This window comes from Leopardus geoffroyi, chromosome C3, assembly GCF_018350155.1.
Source record: "Leopardus geoffroyi isolate Oge1 chromosome C3, O.geoffroyi_Oge1_pat1.0, whole genome shotgun sequence".
Classification (NCBI taxonomy): domain Eukaryota; kingdom Metazoa; phylum Chordata; class Mammalia; order Carnivora; family Felidae; genus Leopardus; species Leopardus geoffroyi.
The window spans coordinates 147,542,992-147,567,797 of NC_059338.1; the positions used below are offsets into that span (position 1 = coordinate 147,542,992).

Here is a 24,806-nt window from a genome sequence, read left to right on the forward strand (position 1 = left end):
GGCCGGGCTTGGAGTGGGTCAGTGGGGGTTGGAAGGAGCTGGGGATGCTGGCGTCCCGGTGAGGCAGGGGGTGGGGCGTGGGTGGAGACAATGGTACTCACGGGCATGGGCGAGCTCTGCCCCGCGCAGGCATCCTCTTCCTTGGGCAGGCGTCCCCCTGGGGGCCTAGGCAGTGCCAGAGCTGCCCGGAGCAGGAGCGAGAGGCGGCCTGGCCGCTCCCCGTGCCCCTGCGAGAGCCCAGCCGCCGGCAGGGCGCAAGCGGGAAGCTGGAGGGAGAAGTCCGGGTGCTGCTGGGGAGCCCCAGAAGGGGGTCGCTGGAGAAGGTGAGAGAAGAATCGCGCGAGGCCAGAGAGCGTGCTAAAAAGCAGGTTGAGCAGCTTCGGGGCAGCGGGCGCGTCTGAGAGCTGTGCAGGGCCGGCGGCAGGAAGAGCGAAAAGTAGGGGGAGAGAAACAAAACCAACACGCCATTAGTGTTGGGTCCAGCTACAGACTGAAAATGTGCTTTTAGTGCCATTTCTACAGCATTTAGAGGCTGTACATTGGGTGCAAGAGAAGGTCGGCGAGAGCAAAAGGAAAGGCCTTTGGTTAGATTGTCCTTCCCCTTTCTCCCCTTTCTTCTTCCTCTCCCCTTGCCCTTTCTAACTTGGCTCCCCATTGTCCTTCTTGGACCAGCTTCAATAACAACCTGGAGCTTGTTGGAAATACAGAATCTGGGACCCTGTCCTGAATATTGCATCAGAATCTGAATGTTAACATTCCCAGGAGTTTCGTGTGCACCTTAAGTATGAGATGCCTCTGTGTTCATACCTCTTGGTTCTTTAGAATCTCCTACGAATGCAATTCTCCTAGTTCACTTAAATTTTTTTTTTAATGTTTTATTTATCTTTGAGACAGAACATGAGCCGGGGAGGGGCAGAGAGAGAGAGAGAGCAAGACAGAATCCGAAGCAGGCTCCAGGCTCTGAGCTGTGGGCACAGAGCCCCACCTGGGGCTCAAACTCACCAACTGTGAGATCACGACTTGAGCCAAAGTCGGACGCTTAACTGACTAAGCCACCCAGGCGCCCCACTCCTAGTTCACTTTCGCAACTCTTACTCTCCTCTCTTTCCCTCTCACCTTTCCCACCTCCCAAGGTGCCTGGAGCTCTTCCTGCTGCAGGCACAGAAGTTGGACTTGGTTACTACTAACCAAGTGTCTAGAGAAGTGTCTGGGGAGAATTGGATAGTGGCAGAAGACTGAGGGATCCCAGACCCTGGCCCAGTAGAAGACGGGGCTGGCTCATTGGACTTTGGTCATGCTGGTGAGAGTGGGTGGGATACCAGGACTGTTTTGGGGGCTCATGAGGGCACAGTATGCAGGGCCCCTTTCTGCACCCTATGTATCCATCTTATTCTCAGGAACGCAGGCCTTTCCACCTTCCACTTCTTGCTTAGAATATCTACAAGGCCAGTGTGAAGGTAAAATTATTGTTATTATTTTCTTTGAAAGTAGAGGGAAGCATTCATTTAGAAGTCAGAAGCCCAGGGTTCTAGACTCAGCCTTGCAACTAACACCACGGCTAACCTTGGGAAAGTCTCTTTATTCTTTGAATTTTTCTACTTCACTTGTGAAGTAAAGGGAGTGAAGTCAGTGGTTTTTTTAAGGTCACCTGCCTAGTCAGACTCTCATTTTTGAGCTCTTAGAGCTTCTTGGTCCACTAACATTGAGTGAAGTTACGGTCCAGAACCTAACTCAGCCAATCCAAACGGCCCCCTCAAGCAAAACAAAAAGACAGTTTAATCTGTTTGTGAAAAACAAGAGTGGTGGTTGCCAAGAAAAGTGAAGATGGAGGCGAGACGCAGCGAAGAAAAGTGACTGGGGACTAGGCTAGTGGGCGGGAAGGGAGGGAGTCCCAAGGGCGCGGCGGCCGCTCTCCAGGGTCCTGAAGGCGGGAGCGGCCGCGGGCGCCCTCGTGGGCTCGGCGAGGATCCCCCCCACCCCCACCCCCGCTTTGTAGTTGCCAGGCCCGGCATGTTTTCTTTGGGCGGTGGAAGTCTTGTGGGAAGCGATTGTCGGGAGGGAGGAGGGAAACCTAGCAACCTATTCTCATTCATGAGACCCTTTCTTGGAAGCCGCCGAGCTTGTTGGCTGATTTGTCTTTCGGTCGTTTGTATGCGCTCGGGGAGAGAGTGAAGCTTGGTTTGCATTTCCGAGTAAGTTCACACTGTGTCGCTTCCCTTATTACCTTTTCCTGGAGAATGGGGTCTTTCTCCTAGTATTCTCATTGTCCCCGTTCGTTGCTGCTCTCCCCTCCCCCGCTTTCTGGCATCGTGCGTTTATTTTAGGGGTTGGAGCTGAGAGCCCCGGAGGCTTCTGGAGCAGCGCCAACAGCTCACTCGAGGCAGGGGGAAATGAGAGATTTGGAAAACGCTCAGAGCCGCCGGCCTTGCCTTGGCGCCCAGCATTCGTCATTCAGGGGAGGAGGGCAGAGGACGAACCCCTTGGTCTGGGGTTGGGGTGGGGGCTCAGTCGGCGCCAAGTGAGCTCAGACGCCGCCGCCAGCTGGACCTGGCGGGTCTCAGCTAACTTTGCGCGCACCTGCCAGTTACGGCTGGCCGGTGGCCGGCCGTGGCAGTGTATGCCTCCAGCACGCAGCTGGATGGCAGCAGAAACCTAACCGGAGGAGAGCACAGGGTCCTGAAGGACCCTGTGCAAAGGAAGTCAAGAAAGAACCGGATCAGTCCCTGGTTACCCAGAGCTTGAGTAAGCCCACCCACGACCTTTCCCGACCAACCTTCATTTGAGGGCTTGAACTAAGTTTAAACTGCTGAAAATGAGCAGCAGGGACGCTTCTGCGATGCATGCCCCACTCCTAGGGGCCTGAAGGAAGCCTCTTGGGACATCCATGGGTCCCCGAATTTGTGTCTCAAGTTCGTATTTTCAAATGGTCTTGTGAGAATGTCTGAACCTGTAACCTGACCCTTCCCTCTTCTCCCCTTCCAAGTCCTTCTTCTTGGGTCGTTTGCACCACCCCCCCCCCCCCAAGTTCGCTTCATTAGGCATTTTGCTTCGGTCCTTTGCTTCAAGACAGAGACGCTTGTGAGGGAAAATAGTGGAAATGTCCAGGCAGAATAAAAGTCTGAAACTCAGCCCCAGAAACACAAAGCCCGGCTCCACTGCTCCTTTGGAGACATTCAGCTTTTACCCTTCCCTGCACTGGTCTTTTCTCTTAGGATCAGCAGCCTGCCCTCCAATGCTGGCTGGTGTCTGGAGTCACAGGGAGTCTGGGGAGGGACCGCTGGCTTCTCTAACAAGCAGGGATGTGAAGCATGATAGGTGTAGGGTGCTGAAATCTGACTTCCTCTGGCCCTCCTGGCAGGACAGAGCTCTGGGAGTATTAGTGTAGCCACAAAATTCGATCTGAGACAAGTTATCTGAGGAAAGACCTTCACCTGCCCGCAGTACTCTAGAGATCCCTGTCTTCCTATTAGGCCAGATTCTAGATGACAGTCAGAGGATTTCACTAATATTAGCCGCAAAATGGAATCATCTTGGAATCTGTATTCTTGGAAGCACTGCTCCTTAGGGATCCAAAAGACTTAGGGAATACTTTATGAAGATCGATGTCCATTTCCCTAATTAATCATATTGGCTATTGAACCATGTCGAGGAAAACATCACCACATCCAAATCAATATATGCAAAGTGTCATCCCTTTAGAAGGCAAATTGAAAATTTTTATTCACCCCTAAATAGCATCGTTTCATAAAAGAAACATCCATGGCAAGATTAAACTACTTTTAACGAAAAATTTCTGAGAGGCTTTAGAATAAAAATCACAGTTAGAATGCAATTTGAAATTGATTTAATTTTATAAGATGACCTATTTTTTTCCCCCTGGATTCTTTTTTTTCTCTTCAAAATTCTGTTTTGGTGTGGTTTGACCATATTATATATTTTTATTTTACTCTATTTGGAGAGACAGTTCCTCCACTTGGATCCAAGAATCTAATTGACAGTGATTTAAAGCTATAATGGCAAGTCTTTGCTTGTGCTGACCACAAACCATGCAGATTGGAAAATGGCAAGATATAAGATAGACAGATCATGGATATTAAAGTCACAGGTTAATATGAATTTGAGGCCAACCAAACTGTTAATAACATGTTTCTATTAGGGTTCACTTCAAATCTCAGTGTTCCTAGTGAAAGTACAACTGTTAAAAAGAATATCCCTGTAGCTCATAATTAGCTCTGACTTCATACATTCTTTTAATAACTTTTTAAGTGGATCTATGCTTAGGGCTTCTAGGGAGGTGTTATAAGTAAGTGTCGTATAATGGAACATTGATAGTGACGAAGGCGGGGCTAGGAACAGAAGTGGAGGGGGCCGGAAATGAGGACTACTTAGGTGACATGGATGTCTGGGGAAGGGACTCACTGCAGGTTCTGTCTGCTCAGTTCCTTCAGAGACACCTGGGCCCTCTGCCTCCCGCTGATGTTGTCAACCACAGGAGGAGCTTAGGATAGGAGGTGGGTCTTTATTTGAATATACAGTCTATCCATATATTTATTGGCATTATATGCAAAGCTGAACTCTTGATTTTCCCCTCCAAACTTTCTTCTCCATCTCAGTGAATGGCAACTTGATCATTTTCGTTTAGGTCAAAAACATCGGAGTATCCCTGACTTCTCTGTCTCTTTCATACACTTCAGCAAACTCCCAACTGCTTCTTATATTCGCAGCTATCACTCTGTGTTGTAGGCTGAATTGGGTCTCCTCCCAAAATCGTATGTTGAAGTTCTGAACCCAGTACCCGAGAGTATGACCTTGTTTACAAATAGGGTGGTAACAGATATAATTAGTTAAGATGAGGCGTGTTAGAATGGCGTAGGCCCCTAACCCAGTGTGACTGGTGTCAAATAAAAGGCAGAAATTTGGACAGAGACACACACACCCACAGGGAGAATTCCGCGTGAAAACGAAAGTAGAGATCAGGGTGATGCATCTACAAGCCAAGGAATGCCAAAGATTGCCAGCAAACCATCAGAAACGAGGAAGAGGCATGGAACAGATTCTCTCTCAGAAGAAATCTGGCCACAAGACTGAAACACAGAAACCCTTCCTCAGTTTCCAGCCTGTTGGCCTGCTCTGCGGATTTCAGACTTGCCAGCCAACACAACTGAATGAGTCAATTCCTTAAGATAAATCTCCCTCTCCCTCTCCCTCTCCTCCTCCTTCTCCCTTCCTCCTCCCTCCCCTCCCCCCTTCTCCCTGTCTCATAATCTACCTATCACCTATATATCCTATAGTTTCTGGTTCTCTGGAGAACCTTGACTAGTACTCTCTGGTACAGGTCTTAACCATCATTCACCTGGACTATTGGGTTATCCTCCTAGCTGGTATTTCTATTTCCCCTTTGTCTCATTTTGCCTCATTTTGCCTCATATTCCCTTAATACTGAAGCCAGGATTTTTCTTTAAAATGTAGGTCAGGTTAGGTCACTCTGTAACTCCAAACTTCGTATTGGCTTCTTACTTCAGAGTAAAACCCAAAGACCTTACACTAGCCCTCAAGGCACGACATGAACAGTTGCATCCTACTACGAAGGTTTCCTCTTCCTATACAGCTAGTCTTGCAATATTGGTTTTCCATAGCACTTCTTACTGTTTGACATACTATATATTTACTTCTCTATTTGTGTGACGAATGCAGTAACTTTTTGTTTTTTGTTCATTGCTATATGAATAGGGTCTAGAGCACTGCTTGGATCTTAATAAAGTGCTCAGTAAATATTTGTTGGACAAATGAATGAAAAAAAACAAATATTAATCACTCATAGAAAGGGATGCAAGTCTGACACACGCTACCACATGGATGAACCTTGAGAACATTATGCCAATTGAAAGAACCTGGACACAAAAGGACAAATATTATGTGATTCCACTTACATGAGGTACTAAAAATAGGCAAATTCATGCAGCTAGAAAGTAGCATAGTGGTTACCAGGGGCTGGGAGGAGAGGAGAATGGAGAGTCACTGTATAATGGATGCAGAGTGTCTGCGTTGATAGAAGAGTTCTGGTAATAGACAGCGGCGTTGGGTCTACAACCTTGTGAATGTATTTAATGTCACTGAATCACACACTTCACGATGGCTACAATGGTAAATTATTTTGTTATTTATATTTTACCACAGTTGAAAAGAAAACATTAAAACTCTTCAAGATGTGAGCTCGCAGGAGCCCGAGAACGTCCACCCAGTGGGGAAAAATGGCGAAGTGAATCAGTCCTGATTCTGCCAGAGTTTTCACCCATCTCTTGGGGTTCTCTCGTTTTGATTTCTGCTGCCACCAGCTAAAAGTGTTTCAAGGTAGGCATTGCCAACTCTCATTCTATTCTACAATGTAGTGGGGCTTAGACTGTAGTATGTAGAAGTAGAAAGAGAATGGCTGAAGCAGGGTCCAAGAAAAGTCTTGTAAGCCACTCATTTATTCGTCTTTTCAGCATTTGTCACATGTGTCTCAAGTACCAGGCACTGTCCTAGATGCTCTGCAGTCAAAGTGAGTCAGGAAGAAAATGACCTGCTGTTAGAGTGCGGTGAATGAGGGGATAGTAAGAGTCCATGTAGACTTGCCCCATGGAGGGCAAGTAAGTCACGGCAAGGATTTTGGATTTTATTTTAAAAGCAGTGTTAAGTCACTGAAAGGTTTTTTTTTTTTTTTTCAACGTTTATTTATTTTTGGGACAGAGAGAGACAGAGCATGAACGGGGGAGGGGCAGAGAGAGAGGGAGACACAGAATCGGAAACAGGCTCCAGGCTCTGAGCCATCAGCCCAGAGCCTGATGCGGGGCTCGAACTCACGGACCGTGAGATCGTGACCTGGCTGAAGTCGGACGCCTAACCGACTGCGCCACCCAGGCGCCCCAAGTCACTGAAAGGTTTTAAGCAAGAGAGTGACATGCACTGATTTATATTTTTAAAAGACTCCTTTGGTGCTTTGTGTTGGAGTGAATTGGAAGGGGACACACACGGGCATAGTGAAACAGGAGGCTTGGCGATGGTCCAAGTGAGAGAAGATGATGACTTAGACAGTAATGGGAATAAAATACAGAGAAACGGATAGACTGAAATATTTTAGAGAGAATTAATTGCATTTCAGGTGGATTGAAGTGCAGGCTGAGAAAAAGGGAATTAAAGATAATACCCAGGTTTTCTGAGTTGAGCAATTGGGTGGCTTGCTGAATTGAGGAAGATGGGGAGGGAAATCAAGAATCCTGGTAAACACATTTCTTAGAGGCCTGTGAGTCATTCAAATGGAGATGGTAAGAAGGCTACTGTAAAAGAGACTTGGGCTCAGGGTAGAGGTCTGGGTGGGAGTCTAGGAGATGTAAATTTAGGAGTTATTGGCATAATATGGTATTTAAAGCTGTTGGAATTGGGTAGGATTTCTAGAAGGAGATGAAAAGATAGAACAAGATTGAGTCAATTTAAGGAATTTGAACCATGTCCAGATGGAAATGGGGAGTCATTGACAAAACTTAATCAGGGAGTTCACAGGATCAGGTTTGTATTGTAGAAGGATCTCTCTGTCTTCTGGTGTTACTTAGAGGCAGGCATGATTGGAAAGAGGGATCAGGGAAGATGCTGTTGCAATAATTTTTTGGGAAATGATCTAGAAAAGCATTCAGTGGGATGGAGATAACTAGATGAACAGATCAAGAGATACTTTTGAATAGTGTGAACAAAACCTGGGGACTGATTAGAGGTGGGAATGAGAACAAGGGCAAGGTTATGCCTCCCAAATTTCAGTTCAAAACCAGATGGATAAGGTGCCATTTTACTGAGATCGAGAACTTAGGAGAAGAGGAGCTTGGGGAAGGGTAAAGACATATTGTTAATGTTGAAGTACTTACTAGACACGTAAATCTAGACGGTCAGTAGACTTTTGTAAATTCATGTGTGAGCTGTAGGAGACCGAGCTGAATGGACTCATCAGTCCATAAGCTGCCTCAGAGCCTTTGACACTGCTCAGATTAGCCGGGGATGATGAGTCCAGTGAGAAGAGAAAAGGGCCAAGGATGGAAACCTAGGGAACTTCCAATATTTCAGTCAAGAAAGGGAGAGGAGTTTGCAAAAGAGGCCGAAAGAGGGCAGCCACGGAAGTAGAAGGAAACAAGGCAAAAGGGACATTCGCTGTTACATTCTAGACACTGGCTGTTTCTTTCTGTGAACCCCACAAGCAGGTATTGGCCTCATCTCCCTTTTACAAAACACTATATTGGGACTCAGGTGAAATAACTTGGCCCAAGACACTTATCTAGAAAACAACAGAAGTTTGAAGGAATTTAAACAAAACCTTGGAGTATCCAGTGACTAACTACCCTTTGATCTTTAGCAAAAGGAGTGAATCGTGTGTGTGCATGCTTGCACATACGTATATTTCTATATACATAGCCTGTCTCTGGGAGGTTCCAAAGCCGCTGGTAAGACTGAAGAGTGGTTGCCTCGGGTGGATCAGGGAGCGGCGGTTGGCCACTGGCCAGATGGATGTACTATATTGTATACACTTTTATGCTCTGTATTATTGTCATAGAGTCTGTACTGAAGAGTTTGGCTCCACCCCCTTTTTTCATGCTTGATTGATGGCTGACAGCTTTCAGTCCCCACTACTCTTCTTCCCTTTTGCCCCACATCTGGGCAACCTGATGGGACAGCTTAGATGCTTCCTCCTTTGGCACCTGCAGGACCTTCATGCGGTGCAAGTCCTGGCTCTTGCAGAGCAGAACCCTCAATTCCCACCTTACCATGAAATCCCAAGCCACTCTCCTTCTGCTCTCTTAAGCCATTTGGACCTGTTAGCATCCTGCCCTGCTCTCCTCGGAGGGCCTCGTTATGTGAATACTAAACCTTTCTACGCTCTCCTGGTGTTCGTGTGGCCTCATTGGTCTGGACGTCTGAACCAAATTTGGGGTGTGTGTTGGGGGGAGGGTCCATTCTGCCTATGTAGAGGTGACCACAACAATTGTATTAGTTCACAGCTGTAAGGCTGGACTAGTCTAATTCTGAATTTTCTAATTCAAAAATATAAATTAACTAAAAGATTTTTATTTTCTTATTTTATTGTTTTGTTTTTATTTATTTATTTTTTAACGAAAACATTTTTATTTTTATTTAAAAAAAATTTTTTTTTCAACGTTTATTTATTTTTGGGACAGAGAGAGACAGAGCATGAACGGGGGAGGGGCAGAGAGAGAGGGAGACACAGAATCGGAAACAGGCTCCAGGCTCTGAGCCATCAGCCCAGAGCCCGACGCGGGGCTCGAACTCACGGACCGCGAGACCGTGACCCGGCTGAAGTCGGACGCTCAACCGACTGCGCCACCCAGGCGCCCCAACGAAAACATTTTTAAATGGTGGGAATAAAAAAGGTCCATGTACCAAAGTCCGAAGATTTTAAGATCTATGTGGGCCTTCTCCCCCATCTTTCTTGTTTGTTAGCTCATTAAAAAAACTGGAAAAGAAAAAAAAAAAAACTAAACTAAAACCTGTGCTCTTCCTTCCATACTCTTCCATATCTCTAGAGATCAGGAAGGGGATTATTATCATGTAAAATATCAGAAAATTGAAAAGAAAAATTCCAAATGAATTTTTGAAGCTTTAGTGATGTTTTATGGGCTCTCCAGCTCTGTAAAAATTTCATTTGTGCAATTTACTCTATTTTAAAAAGTAATGGATGCTTACAATTAAAAAAAACATCTATATGTGTGTATGTTGGTATGTATATACATATACATTTGTGTATATGTGTGTATGCACACACACACACACACACACACACACACATATCCAAGCAGCTATTCCTAGGGAATAGTAAGCAGTACTCTAAGAAAATCCCAATCATATTTTGCATACTTATTTTTATCATAAAATAATTGCCATGTTTTACCCCAATGTACAAACACAAAATGTTCTCATACATGCATCTCACTACTCACCACGCCCCGTCCTTACAGCTATTTGATGAGGAAACTACAGACCAGTGAGCTCAGATGATTTGTTAGGACTGGTGGGGAGCAGAACTGGGCCACCGACCAATGCCTCCGACTGCCATACGTCTTGACCCACATCCAGGAGACATGGTCATTATTTACTGATGTCAGTCATGATGATTGACAAAGACAGTAATTGAAGACAGTGATACTGTTGATCCATATCCCTGAATGCCCCTGATAGTCGCTAATTGTAGTTAAATGCCTTTGACCACATGATTTCTCTTCAACCAAAATTCCAATTTCCCCTCCTTGTCACACCCAGCAAGTAATGAGAATTCCATGACCTTTAGGCTTCCAAGCTGCCACTGGAGATCGAATTACTGACGTCTCTAGGCACTGGCTCAGTTAATCACATGGCTGCTGATTCTCTACTTTCCTTAGTAATACAGTTAGTTTGCTGAGGTCCTAAAAGGACAATACAGCTTTTGTAATAGCCTGATTTACCTAAAACTTCAGAACAGTATTTTGATTCCTAACAGAGAAGCCCTAACATTTTAGCCAGTAAAGAATAACACATCAAGTGAAGGCTTTAGGAGAATGTGCCTCACGTAGTGTCAGACACCTTTCCTAAGTTAAATCCATGGAGTACAGAATATTGTTATTCTGGAATGAAATACAATACAGTCGAAACCCTGTATAATTTATAAAGTTTCTCTTTAATTATTTATTTTTTTCAAGGAAGCTTGTAATCTTCACGCAGCCAAGCTTTCCACAATGATTGACCAAGTCTAATAAACTTGTAACTCATACATTTATTAATTTCACTTCATATGCAGTTTCTCTTCAGCGGATATAGAACAGGTTAACAAGGGTTCATATTGTAATAGTTTGTCCTAAGGCTTTTCAAGGATTGATGTCAGTAACTATGAGAAATGAAAAACACTTTCATCAAAATCCTATGAGTTGGTAGAAGCAAACAAGCTTGGAAAACGTAAGCGTGAGAACTGCAGGGGACAGGGCTGCTCGTATAATTAAAAGTCTTCTTTTTCCTTTTAATTAATTTTTTTTCTTAGACGGAGAGAGACAGAGTGCAAGCAGGGGAGGGGCAGAGGGAAAGGGAGAGACAATCTGAAACAGGCTCCAGGCTCCGGGCCGTCAGCACAGAGCCCGATGCGGGGCTTGAACCCACGAACTGTGAGGTCATGACCTGAGCCAAAGTTGGATGCTTAATAGACTGAGCCACCCATGTGCCACCAAAGTCTCGTTTTTCTTAAGTTGTCTGTATATAAAAGCTTCCAACACTGCCATCGTTTGAACCCTAACATTTCCCCTGGGCTCGGTTGCTCCACTAAGGTGCTTAGTGGAAAGAAGGGAGAAGAGAGGTGAAAAAGCACAGAGCAGGGGAAAGGCCGTAGTTGGAGGAAGGGGTGGCGGTCAGGAGAGGGAGGTTCTACCAGCCCTTTCCCTCGTGACTTTGAATAAGTCTGTGCTCATCTGGGCTGTACTTTCTTTTTCTGTACAGAGAGGTTTAGTGAAGACGGTCTCTAAGGCTTTTAACAGCTGATTTCTGGGTTCCGTGTGCGTGCCCTTTTCTGACACATAATCACTTTGCATTGTCCTCTCTTGGGACTCCCTTCCCAACACACGTAAACGTGTACACACACAACACACACACACACACACACACGCAAAACCGTGTACCTTAGAGCAGAGAAGCAGAGCAGAATCCAGAGAGAGTTCTGGAGCCAGCATGCCTCCCCAGGCGAACGCTTTTCAACATCCCCACTGTGACTCCCCCAGCTCGCTTAATTAAATTACAGCATCCTCCAAAACAGTTAAAACAGTTTCTGCCTTGGAGTCTGCACAGCGCCTGAGTCCACTCTGATCTGCTGCCCCCCCCCCCCCCCCCCCCCGCAGAAACACTGATCTTTCTAAGAGGCAAATACAGTCATGTTACTCCCCTCCCTCTAACCATTCACTGGCTCCTCATTTCTCTATAGGCCCTAATATGGCATGTAGACCTTTTGTGATTTGATCCGTACTCTGTTTCCTTACTCACTTTTCTTTCTCACTATTACTTTGTACTCAGAGCTCCAATCATGTTAAAGTTCCCCAGGTCCTAAAATCCCCTTGTTCATTCTCATTCCAGGTATAAATTCTCCTTCTGCTGAATCCTTACCCATTCTTTCTTTTCTTTTTTTTTTTAATACGAAATTTATTGTCAAATTGGTTTCCATACAACACCCAGGGCTCATCCCAACAGGTGCCCTCCTCGATACCCATCACCCGCCCTCCCCTCCCTCCCACCCCCATTAACCCTCAGTTTATTCTCAGTTTTTAAGAGTCTCTTATGTTTTGGCTCTCTCCCTCTCTAACCTTTCTTCTTTTTTTTCCTCCTCCCCCATGGTCTTCTGGTAAGTTTCTCAGGATCCACATAAGAGTGAAACCATATGGTATCTGTCTTTCTCTGTATGGCTTATTTCACTTAGCATCACACTCTCCAGTTCCATCCACGTTGCTACAAAAGGCCAGGTTTCATTTTTTCTCATTGCCACGTAGTATTCCATTGTGTATATAAACCACAATTTCTTTATTCATTCATCAGTTGATGGACATTTAGGCTCTTTCCATAATTTGGCTATTGTTGAGAGTGCTGCTATAAACATTGGGGTACAAGTGCCCCTACTCATCAGCACTCCTGGATCCCTTGGGTAAATTCCGAGCAGTGCTATTGCTGGGTCATAGGGTAGATCTATTTTGAATTTTCTGAGGAACCTCCACACTGTTTTCCAGAGCGGCTGCACCAGTTTGCATTCCCACCAACAGTGCAAGAGCCTTACCCATTCCTAACCTGCTCCTCATCTTCTCTCCCAGGGCAGTCTCCTACTTAGCCTTCAAATCTCAGCTTAGGTGCCATTTCCTCCAGGAAGCTCTCCCAGGTTGGGTTAGCTGCCCGTATGCTTGCGCTTATCACAGCATTTCCTGCACTGAATTGTGATAGTCTGTGAGGGTCAGGACTTTGCCTTGTTCAAACCTGTGTCTCAAAAAAACCTAAAGCCGTTCTGAGACATAATGGGTATTCAATCAATATTTGTTAAACGAATGAACTTAGAAATGACACGATCTAAACAACCTATCTCAAATCTTCGTAAACCGCAGTAGACGAGAAATAGCAGGATAGAAGCGGCCACAGTTCCATGCGCAAGCCTCCAGGGCATGGGGCTTATTCAAATGGGTGTTCAGAGAAGGCGTGATGCAAAAGGGAACACGGGCAGGTCTTTCTTAAGGAGCCTGGCCTCCGTGTGTCCCCACGGTCCCAGGCCAGACCCACCCATTTCACGCTGACGGAGCGCAAAAACCAACAACCAAGATGGCAAGAACAAAGGAAGACACTGTTCGCCTCAAAGTGGAAATTTGTGACAGGGCCCAGGAAGTCTGCCTGGGCCTTGTAGCTCTTCCAGTGGTTTCTAAAAAACCAGGCTTTGTGTGAGTCTCACTGAGGCTGCACAGGGCCCCGTCCCAAGGCTCGTTCTCTCTCTGCTGGCCCGGCTGCCTGGCCTGGCTGCTGGGAGAACTTGTTAGCCATCATTGATTTCTTTGAGTTGGACTCCACTGAATTGGATTGCTTTGCTCTGCATTTTAAAAGGGGTGTTTTTCTTGAGGCTGGAAGTTGGCACTGACTTGAAATTACAGAGTTTGAGACCATTCAGGATCCATAACTATCATTAATTTCCTTCACAGCACATGAGATTCTAACGATGGTCTTTTTTTTTTTTAATTTTTTTTTTAACGTTTATTTATTTTTGAGACAGGGAGAGACAGAGCATGAACGGGGGAGGGTCAGAGAGAGGAAGACACAGAATCTGAAACAGGCTCCAGGCTCCGAGGTGTCAGCCCAGAGCCCGACGCGGGGCTCGAACTCACGGACCGCGAGATCGTGACCTGAACCGAAGTCGGCCGCTCAACCGACTGAGCCACCCAGGCGCCCCCTAACGATGGTCTTAAAGAGGTAGAGAAAACTCAGTGTTTCACCCGTGTGGTGGGAACAGAGTAGGGAAATAACACATTTCTATCTACTAATCAGTCAACAAATCAGCATTGACTGGGCTCTTACCATGTGCCCAGTACGTGTGAGGCTCTGCCCGTGGATGGGAATAATGAAGTTAACAACTGTTGTGGGGGAAACTGAGTGCAAATCAAACATGCAGGTCCCAGGGGTTCCTCAGGACAGCAGCGTGGGACCAATGGGAAGCCCGGACCCGTGGGTGCAGATTGTGTTTTAAAATTCAAAGTATTGATTAAAAAAAAAAACTGGGCCGCCTGGGTGGCGCAGTCGGTTAAGCGTCCGACTTCAGCCAGGTCACGATCTCGCGGTCCGTGAGGGTCCGTGAGTTTGAGCCCCTCGTCAGGCTCTGGGCTGATGGCTCAGAGCCTGGAGCCTGTTTCCGATTCTGTGTCTCCCTCTCTCTCTGCCCCTCCCTCGTTCATGCTCTGTCTCTCTCTGTCCCAAAAATAAATAAACGTTGAAAAAAAAAATTAAAAAAAAAAAACTAATAAAATTATGTATGAGAGGTATCATTGTCTTGATTTTATAGATGAAAACCAAGACTCAGAGAATTAAACCCGACGTGGACCCGAATTCGAAAACCAGTTCTCGCCATGACAAAGACATTGCTCTTATGTCATCATACTGCCCAGTTTGTACCTGCGTACCAAAAAGATGCACCTAGCTGAACTTTTGCAGTTGGGATAAAGGATGTCTTCAAGCACTCAGACTTCCTTTATTTCCAACACAGTGTTAGGTTTTACTGGATGGCAATCCTGCAATGCCGTAACGTCCAGCAGATGTCAGCATTTACCATTCTTTGACTCCCTCGGGTCTTGGCGTTTACAAAGTTTTAGGGCTCAAGAGCCTGTCTTGCTCTTGGGCTCCCCAAAATTGCTGTTGCATCTGGGCGCGAGGTGGGGAGCTGTGTGCCAAGAGGGTGCAGTTGAGCGCCGAGTCTCCGCTCCGTGAGAAGGCATTTGAAACTGTCACGAGCCTTCATTTTTTTTTCTCCTCTGTTTTGTGATTTCATGTTTCTAAAAACCAGCTCATTTCTTTTCTTTTTTTTTTTTTTTTTTAAAGATGTTTATTTATTTTGAGAGAGAGAGTGAGAGCGCATGCGGTGCGAGTTGGGGAGGGAGAATCTCAAGCAGGCAGTGTGGAGTCTGATACGGGGCTCGATCCCATGACCCTGGGATCACGACCTGAGCTGAAATCAAAGAGTCAGAGGCTCAAGTGACTGAGCCACCCAGGCGCCCGAAAACCAGCTCATTTCTGATGGATGAGCCAAGGAGACTTCTAACCTTGGCCTTTGGCCAAGGTTGCACAGAGAGAGAGAGGAGGCTCTCGAAGTGCCAAGAGGACGCCGGGAATGCCGCGGCGTCTCTGTAATCAGCAGCAGCAGCCGGTGCCAGGTGCGGCTGGGATTTGGCCCAGCCTGGAGTGTGGCTTCTGAGAAGGGGCCAGAAATAGCCCCGCACACCAAGGTTTCTCTTCTGCCCAGCTTTTAGATGCCTCAGGTTACACCCCTGCAAGGTCTTCCTGTGGCCCTAACCTTAGAATGCCTTACAGATTCGGTGAGAAGGAACGATCTATTAAATCTATTTACATCTAAGTGCAAATGAATTTGAACTTTAATTTTTTTTTTTTTTTCTAGTGAGAAAAGCCAGGCCAGACTGAGAAAATGAGTTGCCTCAGGTATGCCTGGAAATGTGAGCGAAGCGTCTCGGGAAGGGGAGAGGGGAAGTCTGTGCCTGGGAGACCTTCTTTTGCTTCCTGTCTCCCACAGCCTCCGCCTCTTCACCTTGCCCATCTCAAGTGCTGTAAAGAACGCACAAAAGGCAATGATTGGTTCCCCAAAGCCTGGACTCCCTCAGGGGCCACCACAAGGTGGAAAATGCTGGCTTTCTTTTCCAAAATTGCAACTCTGGGACCGGGGAAGCTTACCGGTAGGCCTTAATGACACCAGTAAGTTGTTGGAAATAGTCGGTTTGCCGCTATCTTAAAGAAAAGACAAACACAGAAAGAAGGAAGCAAGAGTGCCTGGCTTTTATTTGCTAACCGTATGCTTATTGTTCAATCCGGCCACCTTCCTCTGTAGCAAACGTGCCTACACAATTAAGTGCATGTCCTCCTTGGATGATACTGATGGTAGCAAAGCTCTCTCCTTGACTGAAAACTTAAAACAATATACCCTTCAGAACATGTGACATTCTGGGCAAATGGTCACAGATGAAAGTCTTAAATAAATGGGTCCAACTTGGAGAAGCAGAGAGAGCAGATTCATCACAGAATGGAGAAGTGTGGTGTGAAATTGGTAATATCAAATGCTTTGATCATTTCTTTCTAGTAATGTTTTATTCATTCCATTTGGTCCTTTCTGCTTAACCATTCTTACATAACCTCGAGCAGCCTTTAATGATAATTTGTAGGTAAAATTATTCACGTAGCAGTGTGTCTGGGCTATTAGACACACTGGGCCTGAACTGGATCAATCTGGCCTGACTCAAGGGAGCACAGAAGGTCACATCAAGCCTCACCGTCCACCATGTCTGGTGGGGGAAAGGGTTTGTCTGGGACTAGGCTCCAATTGCTGGGGGAGCCCACCCACAGGTCTTTGCTAAATAGGGGATAAACAGAGGAGATGTGTGGTGCTGAACTGTCTTTCTAGCACCTTCCACAGACTCCTAGGCTCAGGTTCCTGAGCGGCCGGGCTCCTGCCTTCCTGCTGTTTCTTTTTATCTTCTGGTCACACACAGTCTGAAAAGTTTGTTACCAAAATGCGTTGAGACTATGCTTATGATATTTTAGTTCGTGTTTAGGTCTTATTTCAAATAAAAGCCCTTGGAATGGTCTATCCATTGAAAATGAAGCCTTACAATTTTTAGTGCTGAGAATTCAAAATTCTATAAGCAAAATATATATTCATACGGAAAAACATATGTGGTTACATCATTGATGTCAGATTCAATTACTTATGTACTCTGCAATTTGGGTTTCGTTATTGAATATTTGAAATCTATTCCAACAGTCACTGCGTGGCTTAAACTGAATATTGTCTGTCAGCGTATTTGCTTCATTTAAAAATTCCTTTTCTCGGTCATTTTAAATGCAGTAACTGTGAAACCATTCTACCAAAGTTTCTAAAATAAATAGCCAGATGACACAAACCTGATCTGAATTGCTTTTACCCACAGAATAGAGATACATGGTTCAGACAGAACCTATAACAACAAGTTTACAATCAAACGTTCCCAGTAAAGTTCACCTACATCTCTACCTTGCAAGAAGTCAAAACTTTAATGTAAATTTCCTAAGATACTTGCAGTGATTTTATGGTTTTGTGAAGGCTGGCTTGATTTTCTTTTATTTGTTTACTACCTCCAATGTGGGGGTTGAACTCACAACCCTTAGGTCAAGAGTCACGTGCTCTTCTGAGCCAGCCAGGCGCCCCAAGGCTGGCTTGATTTTGACAGGAAAGCCAACAACATGATTTTATGAGATCTTTTGAATAGGGAAAATGAGCCTTAGATATCTTTTTTTCCTAACCATTAATTTAAAATCTGAGCATTTATGAGATTTGGGGGTGGGTGGGAGTGGGGAAGCCCAAACAGTATGAGGCCAACCAGGGCAGTAGGTTTTTTTAGACTTCCAGACAGGATCTTTTGCCATTTTTAAAGATTTTTCTGAAAGGTCAGGATCAGTTGTGCTGTCCAGTGGATGTCTGAACCATGTGCTAACAGCTCCCACTGTGGTATAAATAGATATATGGAAAGTTGTATTTGTGTATTTATGAGTCTATTTGTTGCTTAATTTCAAAGGGTAAATTCTAACCTCCAGGCTTTGAGATGAAATCTTTTTATGATGTGTATTTTCAAATAAAACCCGGAGCGAATATACTCGTGAACTCTCTTATGTATCACTCAGTATTAGCATTATTGCCAATTCTGCTTCATCGTTCCCCGACTCCCCACTTCCCCTGTCATTTTGAAGGAAGTTGAAGGTCACATGTCTTTCTTCTGAAACCATTTCCACTTGCCTCTTAAAGGATTTTTTTTTTTTTTTTTTAAAGCATAACCAGTCTCTTCTGACTTCCTTTTACTGGACGTGAGGAGTAGGACCCATGTTTCCGATCTCCCTTCCTCTTGTTGTATCTGTGAATCCAAATGGAATTGTAAGCCCCTTCCCCCATTTGTGTCTCCTTTTTATAGTATAACCAAACTTTTAAACAATAACCACCTTTTGCAGTCACTTTTTACATCGAATACCTCCATCTGAGGGACCGTTTCAATAATTACCATCAATCCTTCCCAACCGGGACTGCCCCATATTTGAATTCTTATTTTGCCCTCATTTATCATGGCTCTGAAACATATTTCCACGTGATTTGTGCAGGAAGTGTGGCTGTGTCAGAACCCATACACTTGCCTCTCTTAAAATGTCTCTCTCTCTCTCGAGCGAGCAAGGGCAGGAATGACACTGGCTTGGGACATAAAGTTTTTATCTCCAAAGCTCTCCTGCTGTAAATCAGTTTGTCTTCAGTTATTTAGTGCTTCAGAGATTTATAAGATCTATAAGATTTCCAAGAAGAGGAGCACTGTTAGTGCTCGGTTAGGACTCTGTGGTGGTGCCACAGTACCCTGGAAGTTAAGACGTTTCCTGCCAGGTGAAATAAGAGAAATAAAGATACCGTATGATTTCATTCATATCTGGAATTTAAGAAAAACAAATAAGCAAAGAGAGAGAGAGAGGCAAACCAAGAAACAGACTCTTAACTATAGAGAACAAACTGGTTCCCAGAGGGGAGGTGGTGGTGGGGGGGGGGGGGGTTGCTGGGGGAAACAGGTGATGGGGATTAAGGAGGGCACTTGGGATGAGCACCAGGTGTGGTCCGGAAGTGGCGAATCGCTATATTGCGCACCTGACGCTAATATTACACTGTATGTTAACTAACTGGGATTTAAACAAAAACTTAGAAAGAAAAGAAGCATTGGGGAATTCCGGGACACCTCCAAGGAACAGGGACTTAACTACTGCACGTCGTCCCCGGCGCTGAGTGTTGTGTGAATCATAACGCCCAGGAAGCCACCCAGAGGCATCAGTTTTAGAATCACCGCTCGTTCATTTGTGTTTTCAGGAACTCTAGGTTTCCATTCTCAAGAACAAAAGCAAACTTGGGCTACATGAGAAAACTACCTAATGCCAGATATCCTTTAACCCATTCTCATTCAGAAAAACTTCCGAAGAGCAAAGAAATACCTTAAAATACTATTGATCTTTTGCCAAAACAAATCACTTTGCAGCACCAGTGGAGATGTTGGCCTCTGAAAATAGAATCCAATGGCAAAAACCTAATTAAAAAAAAAAGTTTTTTACATTTATTTATTTTTGAGAGACAGAGAAACAGACCACAAGTGGGGGAGGGGCAGAGAGAGAGGGAGACACAGAATGTGAAGCAGGCTCCAGGCTCTGAGCCATCAGCACAGAGCCCGACGCGGGGATCGAACCCACGAACTGTGAGATTATGACCTGAGCTGAAGTCGGACACTCAACCGACTGAGCCACCTAGGCACCCCCAAAAACCTAATTTTTAATGTAAAACCCTCAAAGACAATTATTTCAATGTCTAAGTAAATGGCAAACATGACCAAAACTTGTACTTAAAATTTTTATCTGAAACTTTGAAGAATAGAACTCATGTGGATTTTTCTGGTACATTGTTATTTTCAGAATAGAAGAATCTTTAGTTTTGGGGCACCTGGGTGGCTCAGTCAGTTAGGCATCTGACTTCAGCTCAGGTCATGATCTATCTCACAGTCGGTGGTTTTGAGCCCCGCGTCAGACTCTGTGTCTCCCTCTCTCTCTCTGCCCCTCCCCTGCTCACGCTCTGTCTCTCTCTCTCTAAAAATAAATAAATATTAGAAAAAATTTTAGAAAAATCTTTAGTTCCAGTGTGGAAAATAAAACGTTGGGTGTTAGTAAGCAAGCACTTGGTTTGTAGATATTCCCACTGGAGGGAAGAGTCGCATTTTCTCAGAAGCCTCCTTTATGATAATTCATGAAAAGTAATTAATGGCTGGTTTTTAACTTCAGAGGATTGGCTTTTGAAATCAATTGAAAAGCACAGATACATATTATACATTCTTTCATGTATGTATGCATATGTACATATTTTTAAAAAATATACATGCTTTTCTGAAGTATAAGGAATGCCGTACTCCTCTTGTAGTCATCTGAGTTTTCTCTTACAAGTGGGGCCAAGTGGGAGGTGTGGTGGGAATGGTAAGGACTCTCAGTACCTGGGTCATCTCTGTGATGTAATGTAAACCTCCTTTGCGATCACATTGGCCACGTGCCCAGCTCTGATCAGGGTGAACATGAATGGAAGTAATGACATTCACCTCCCTCAGAGGGAGTTAAGCTTCCTTTCCCACTCTCCCTTTCCTAAGTATGCCTGCAGAGTGACTTTGGATCCACTACATGGCAGAGCCACCAAGATGGAAGCAGTGTGAGTCTGGGGTCACTGGGTAGAGTCTGACCTACCTCAAACTGTGGCATGACTGAAAAATATGCTTTTGTTGTTAAGTCACTGAGATTTGAGGGGTTTATTTGTTACTGCAGCATGAACTGGCCTACCCGACTGATACAGACTGAGTTGTCTGAGTTGGGCTGTTTGCACTAAAGATCTAATATTTCGTGGGATGCCTTGGCGGCTCAGTCGGTTAAGCGTCCGACTTCGGCTCAGGTCATGATCTCGCGGTTTGTGGGTTTGAGCCCCGCGTCGGGCTCTGTGCCGACAGCTCAGAGCCTGGAGCCTGCTTCAGATTCTGTGCTCCCTCTCTCTCTGCCCCTCCCCTGCTCACGCTCTGTCTCCGTCTCTCAAAAATGAATAAACGTTAAAAAAATTTTTGAAAAATCTCCTATTTTGTGTCTGGTGTTTTTGTCAGCCAAGGAGAAACATTTATTTGTTATTCGTGAAAACATTTCTTAAATTTTATGAAAATTATACGAGGGATTTTAGCAGTTACTTTTTGCCGTTCACTTTGGAATTGATCATCGTTTCACTTCTTACTTTGGAAGGCATGAGCTGGTGGTCTCTTAGATCTTCATCAAGGTAAGAGAGAGTCCAAATGAGCCACATAAGCAAAACTCTGGGATGATAACCATACGCTTTATGATAAGCTGAAATGTTATTTGACTTTATTTTTGTTTGGCTCTTAATGTGACACGATTGCCCTGGGTTCTGTGAGCTAGTAATTGAGGAACTTTTTCACCTTTCCGAAGACTACACCCACGGGCTTCCTTAAGGTCCTCATCAAAGGAAGGCAACACACAGATGGCTCATGGAAAGCCCTGAACGTGGAGTCTGGTGAGCCATCCCGCCTCTGAGTTAAAGACAGTCATGCTCGTGGCGAGCATAGCATAATGTATAAAATTGTCAAATCCGTATGCGGTACACCTGAAACTAATATAACATTGTACTTCAACTACACTTCAATAATAATAATAATAATAATAATAATAATAATAATACTTTGCTATACTCATCTAGAAACCCCCTATAATAGGTTCTGAGGATTGCCAATTAACATTTGCATGCTAACTATAGAAGATATAATCACAACAACATGCTTCCAAATGAACCTTTTTCTCAAGAGGTTTGTGAACGTCTTAAGTGTTAAACTAATTACTACAGGAGTCTTTTCAGAGGGCTGTCAAAAAAAAAAAAAAAAAAAAAAAAGAACTAATTTTATCCCTATCGAACTTACTCTTTCACAAATGGAGGCAGGACAAAATAATTTTGTCTTCTGAGTACATTCATGTTGAGGTATTGGATACTAGAAGCATAATTCCTTTTTACTTAGATTATTTTTTTCTCTTCCTTTCTGTATCCTTTTCATCACACAAAGCACCATTGTCTTTGTAGCTACCCTTTGGGGCCTTGACATTTATTTTTCTCCTTTCAGTGTATAACGTCTCGAAACAAGTGCTTTGATCAGCTGCTCAGGGGATCACACGTCTGGAACAGGAGGGCACTTAGAAGCCTGTGCTCTTAGAGGCGCATTGATGTTGGAATGATATGAAAAATAATTTTGTGGAGGGGTGCCAGGCTGGCTCAGTCTGTAAAGCATGCGACTCTTGATCTCCAGGTTAAAAAAAAAATAGTTTTGTGGAAGGAACTTTCTTGTCTAAGCTCCGACCATTTTCATTACTGAAGAGGGATGCCTACACATATACACACATAAATCTGTATCGATAGATGGATTTGACTTCTTGCCAGTGTGGCCTTTTACTTTCTCTCTTTCTCATGTCTGTCACTTAGGAAGCGATTAGCCCAGGGGACACCCTACCTTCCACTAGCACTCCTTTTCCTGAATGAAAGAAAGGAAGCAAAAATCCTGATGGAGAAAAATATGATGATGAAGACAGGTGCGTGATTATAGATGCGGGGGTATGAATTTATTCTGTAGTAAATTAGTGGTGCATGTTGGAGTACTTTAGGCTGAATGCACAAAGAAAACCCTATTAAGAAATCTGGCTTCAGGCCCATGAAATTATGGTCTGCTTTGTAAATCACTGTCAGAAGCCACTGAATTAGCAAAGAAATCAGTACCAAAAAAACCTAGGTTCAAATCACCACTCAGCTGACTTCATACAACGTAACTAACCAGTGTTTCTGAACTTGGGTTCTCATCTCTAAAACAGGTCTAATGACATCAGTGCTACTGACCCAGTGAAATTGGTTCGAAATGAAAAGAACAACCAGAAAAACCACGACGAAACACGCAGGCAGTGCTCTGTGGGTATCATCAGTCTACTGGCCTTTGGAGGTTTGTTTTCTTTTAACTTTCTATTTTGAAATCATTATAGATTCATAGTAAGTTCCAAAAGAGAATGTGCAAAGTGGTCCCAGGCACTTTTCACTTAGCTTCCCCAATGGAAACTGCATGACTGTTGTATAACATCAAAGCCAGGAAACCCACATTGGTACCATTCATAGAACTTACTCAGATTTCGCCAGTTTTATAAGCACTCACTTGTGTGTGTGTGCATGAGCGCGCGTGTGTGTGTGCACGTACTTCCAGAGAATCTTATCACATCTGTAGGTTTCTGTCCCCACCACTGAAATCAGGAGAAAGAACTGTCCCACCCCAAAGTTCCCCCAATCTTTGGCAACCGTGAATCCATTCTCGAACTCTATAATTTCATTTCAAGAATGTTATATAAATGGAATCATACTTTACTCGGCTTTCTGGGATCATTATTTTTTTTCACTCTGCATCATTCCTTTGAGATTATCTAAGGGACATATATCAATAGTTCATTCCTTTTGTGTATCAACAGTTGATTCTTTTGGTTGTTGTTGTTGCAGGGGTTTCCTTAGTATTCCATAGCATGGATGTACCACAGTCCTTCATTCAACTTTTGAAGGACTTTGGGGATGTTTCTAGTTTTTGGCTGTTCTGAATGAAGCTGCTGTGAGCGTTAGCATACAAGATTTTGTGTAAACATGCGTTTTCATTTCTCTGGGATAAATGGCCAATAGCGAAATAGGTGGGCCATATGACGGTTGCATGTTTGGGTTTGAAAGAAACTGCCAAATTGTTTTCCAGACTGGCTGTACCACTGTGCATTCTTACCAGGAATATATGGGTGATCTAGTTTCTCTACATCCTTGCCAGCACTTGTTTTTTTTTCAGTTTTTCATTTTAGTCATCCTGATAGGTAGGAAATGATATTTTATTGTGTTTTTAGTTTGTGTTTTCCTTGGGGCTATGATGTTAACTATCTTTTCGTGGGTTTATTTGCCATCTGTATATGCTCTTTAATAAAATGCTAATATTCTAGTTGGATTGTTTGTTATTTTATCCCAGAGTTCGGAGAGTTCTTTACATAGTCTAAATACAAGGCCTTTGTCAGGTATACGGTTTGCATATATTTTCTCAAAGTCTGTAGCTTGTCTTTTTATCCTCTTAATAGGCGTTTTGGCAGAGCAAAAGTCTATTTTTGATATTTTGAGGTTCGACTTATTAATTTTTCCTTTATGGACTATACTTAAAAAATTTTTTTTAAACATTTATTTATTTTTGAGAGACAGAGAGAAACAGAGCATAAGCGGGGGAGGGGCAGAGAGAGGAGGAGACACAGAATCCGAAGCAGGCTCCAGGCTCCGAGCTGTCAGCACAGAGCCCAAGGCGGGGCTCAAACTCACGAACCACGAGATCATGACCTGAGCCGAAGTTGAACACTTAACCGACTGAGCCACCCAGGTACCCCTCTGGACTATACTTCTGATGTCTAAGAACTCTGCTTAGCCTTAGGTCACAAAGCTTTACAAAAAATTGTTTTTCCAAGAAGTTTTATAGTTTTCCTTATGGTTGTACTTTTCAAGTCCGTGATGCACTTTGAACTAATTGCTGTTTAAGGTGTGAGGCTTAGGTTTAAGATTTTTTTAATGTTTTTATCAATGGCCTCTAGACGTCTAGACACGTTTCAGCCCGATCTCTCCCTGCCTACTTTTCTGCATTTCTAGACATTATTTCACATCCCTACCTTACATTTCATCTCTTTCACTCTTTCATTAGGCCATTTTCAGTTGCTCATACACCATCCTAACTTCGTACTTCCTTAATGATTGAAAGATTGTAATTACGTGGATATCCTCTACCGTGGACATAAGTCACGCCGATAATATGATCATATGCTGATACGTTTGTCTTTCCCACTATATTGGAAGTCTGTTGAGAGGAAGGAACACATCTTTCTCAAAACCTGGCCCAGGTTTT

General features: G+C 44.2%; 1 protein-coding gene and 1 long non-coding RNA gene across 3 annotated transcripts in view; one reads left to right on the plus strand and one right to left on the minus strand.

Annotated features, from left to right (window-relative positions):
• RGS20 (regulator of G protein signaling 20) overlaps window positions 1-24,806 on the minus strand; it is an 86,632-nt gene that overhangs the window by 59,677 nt on the left and 2,149 nt on the right. Inside the window, exon 2 of one of the 2 annotated variants that reach the window (XM_045455311.1) lies at window positions 102-404. The exons of the other annotated variant lie outside the window; for it this stretch is intronic. Within the exon in view, the coding sequence (XP_045311267.1) occupies window positions 102-404 (303 nt within the window). The remainder of the gene's footprint in view (window positions 1-101; window positions 405-24,806) is intronic. 2 annotated transcript variants of the gene reach the window in all.
• Window positions 222-13,829, plus strand: LOC123586284. The gene is made up of 3 exons (XR_006706716.1): window positions 222-323; window positions 6,178-6,351; window positions 13,787-13,829. It is a non-coding gene; the product is annotated as an uncharacterized LOC123586284 (long non-coding RNA).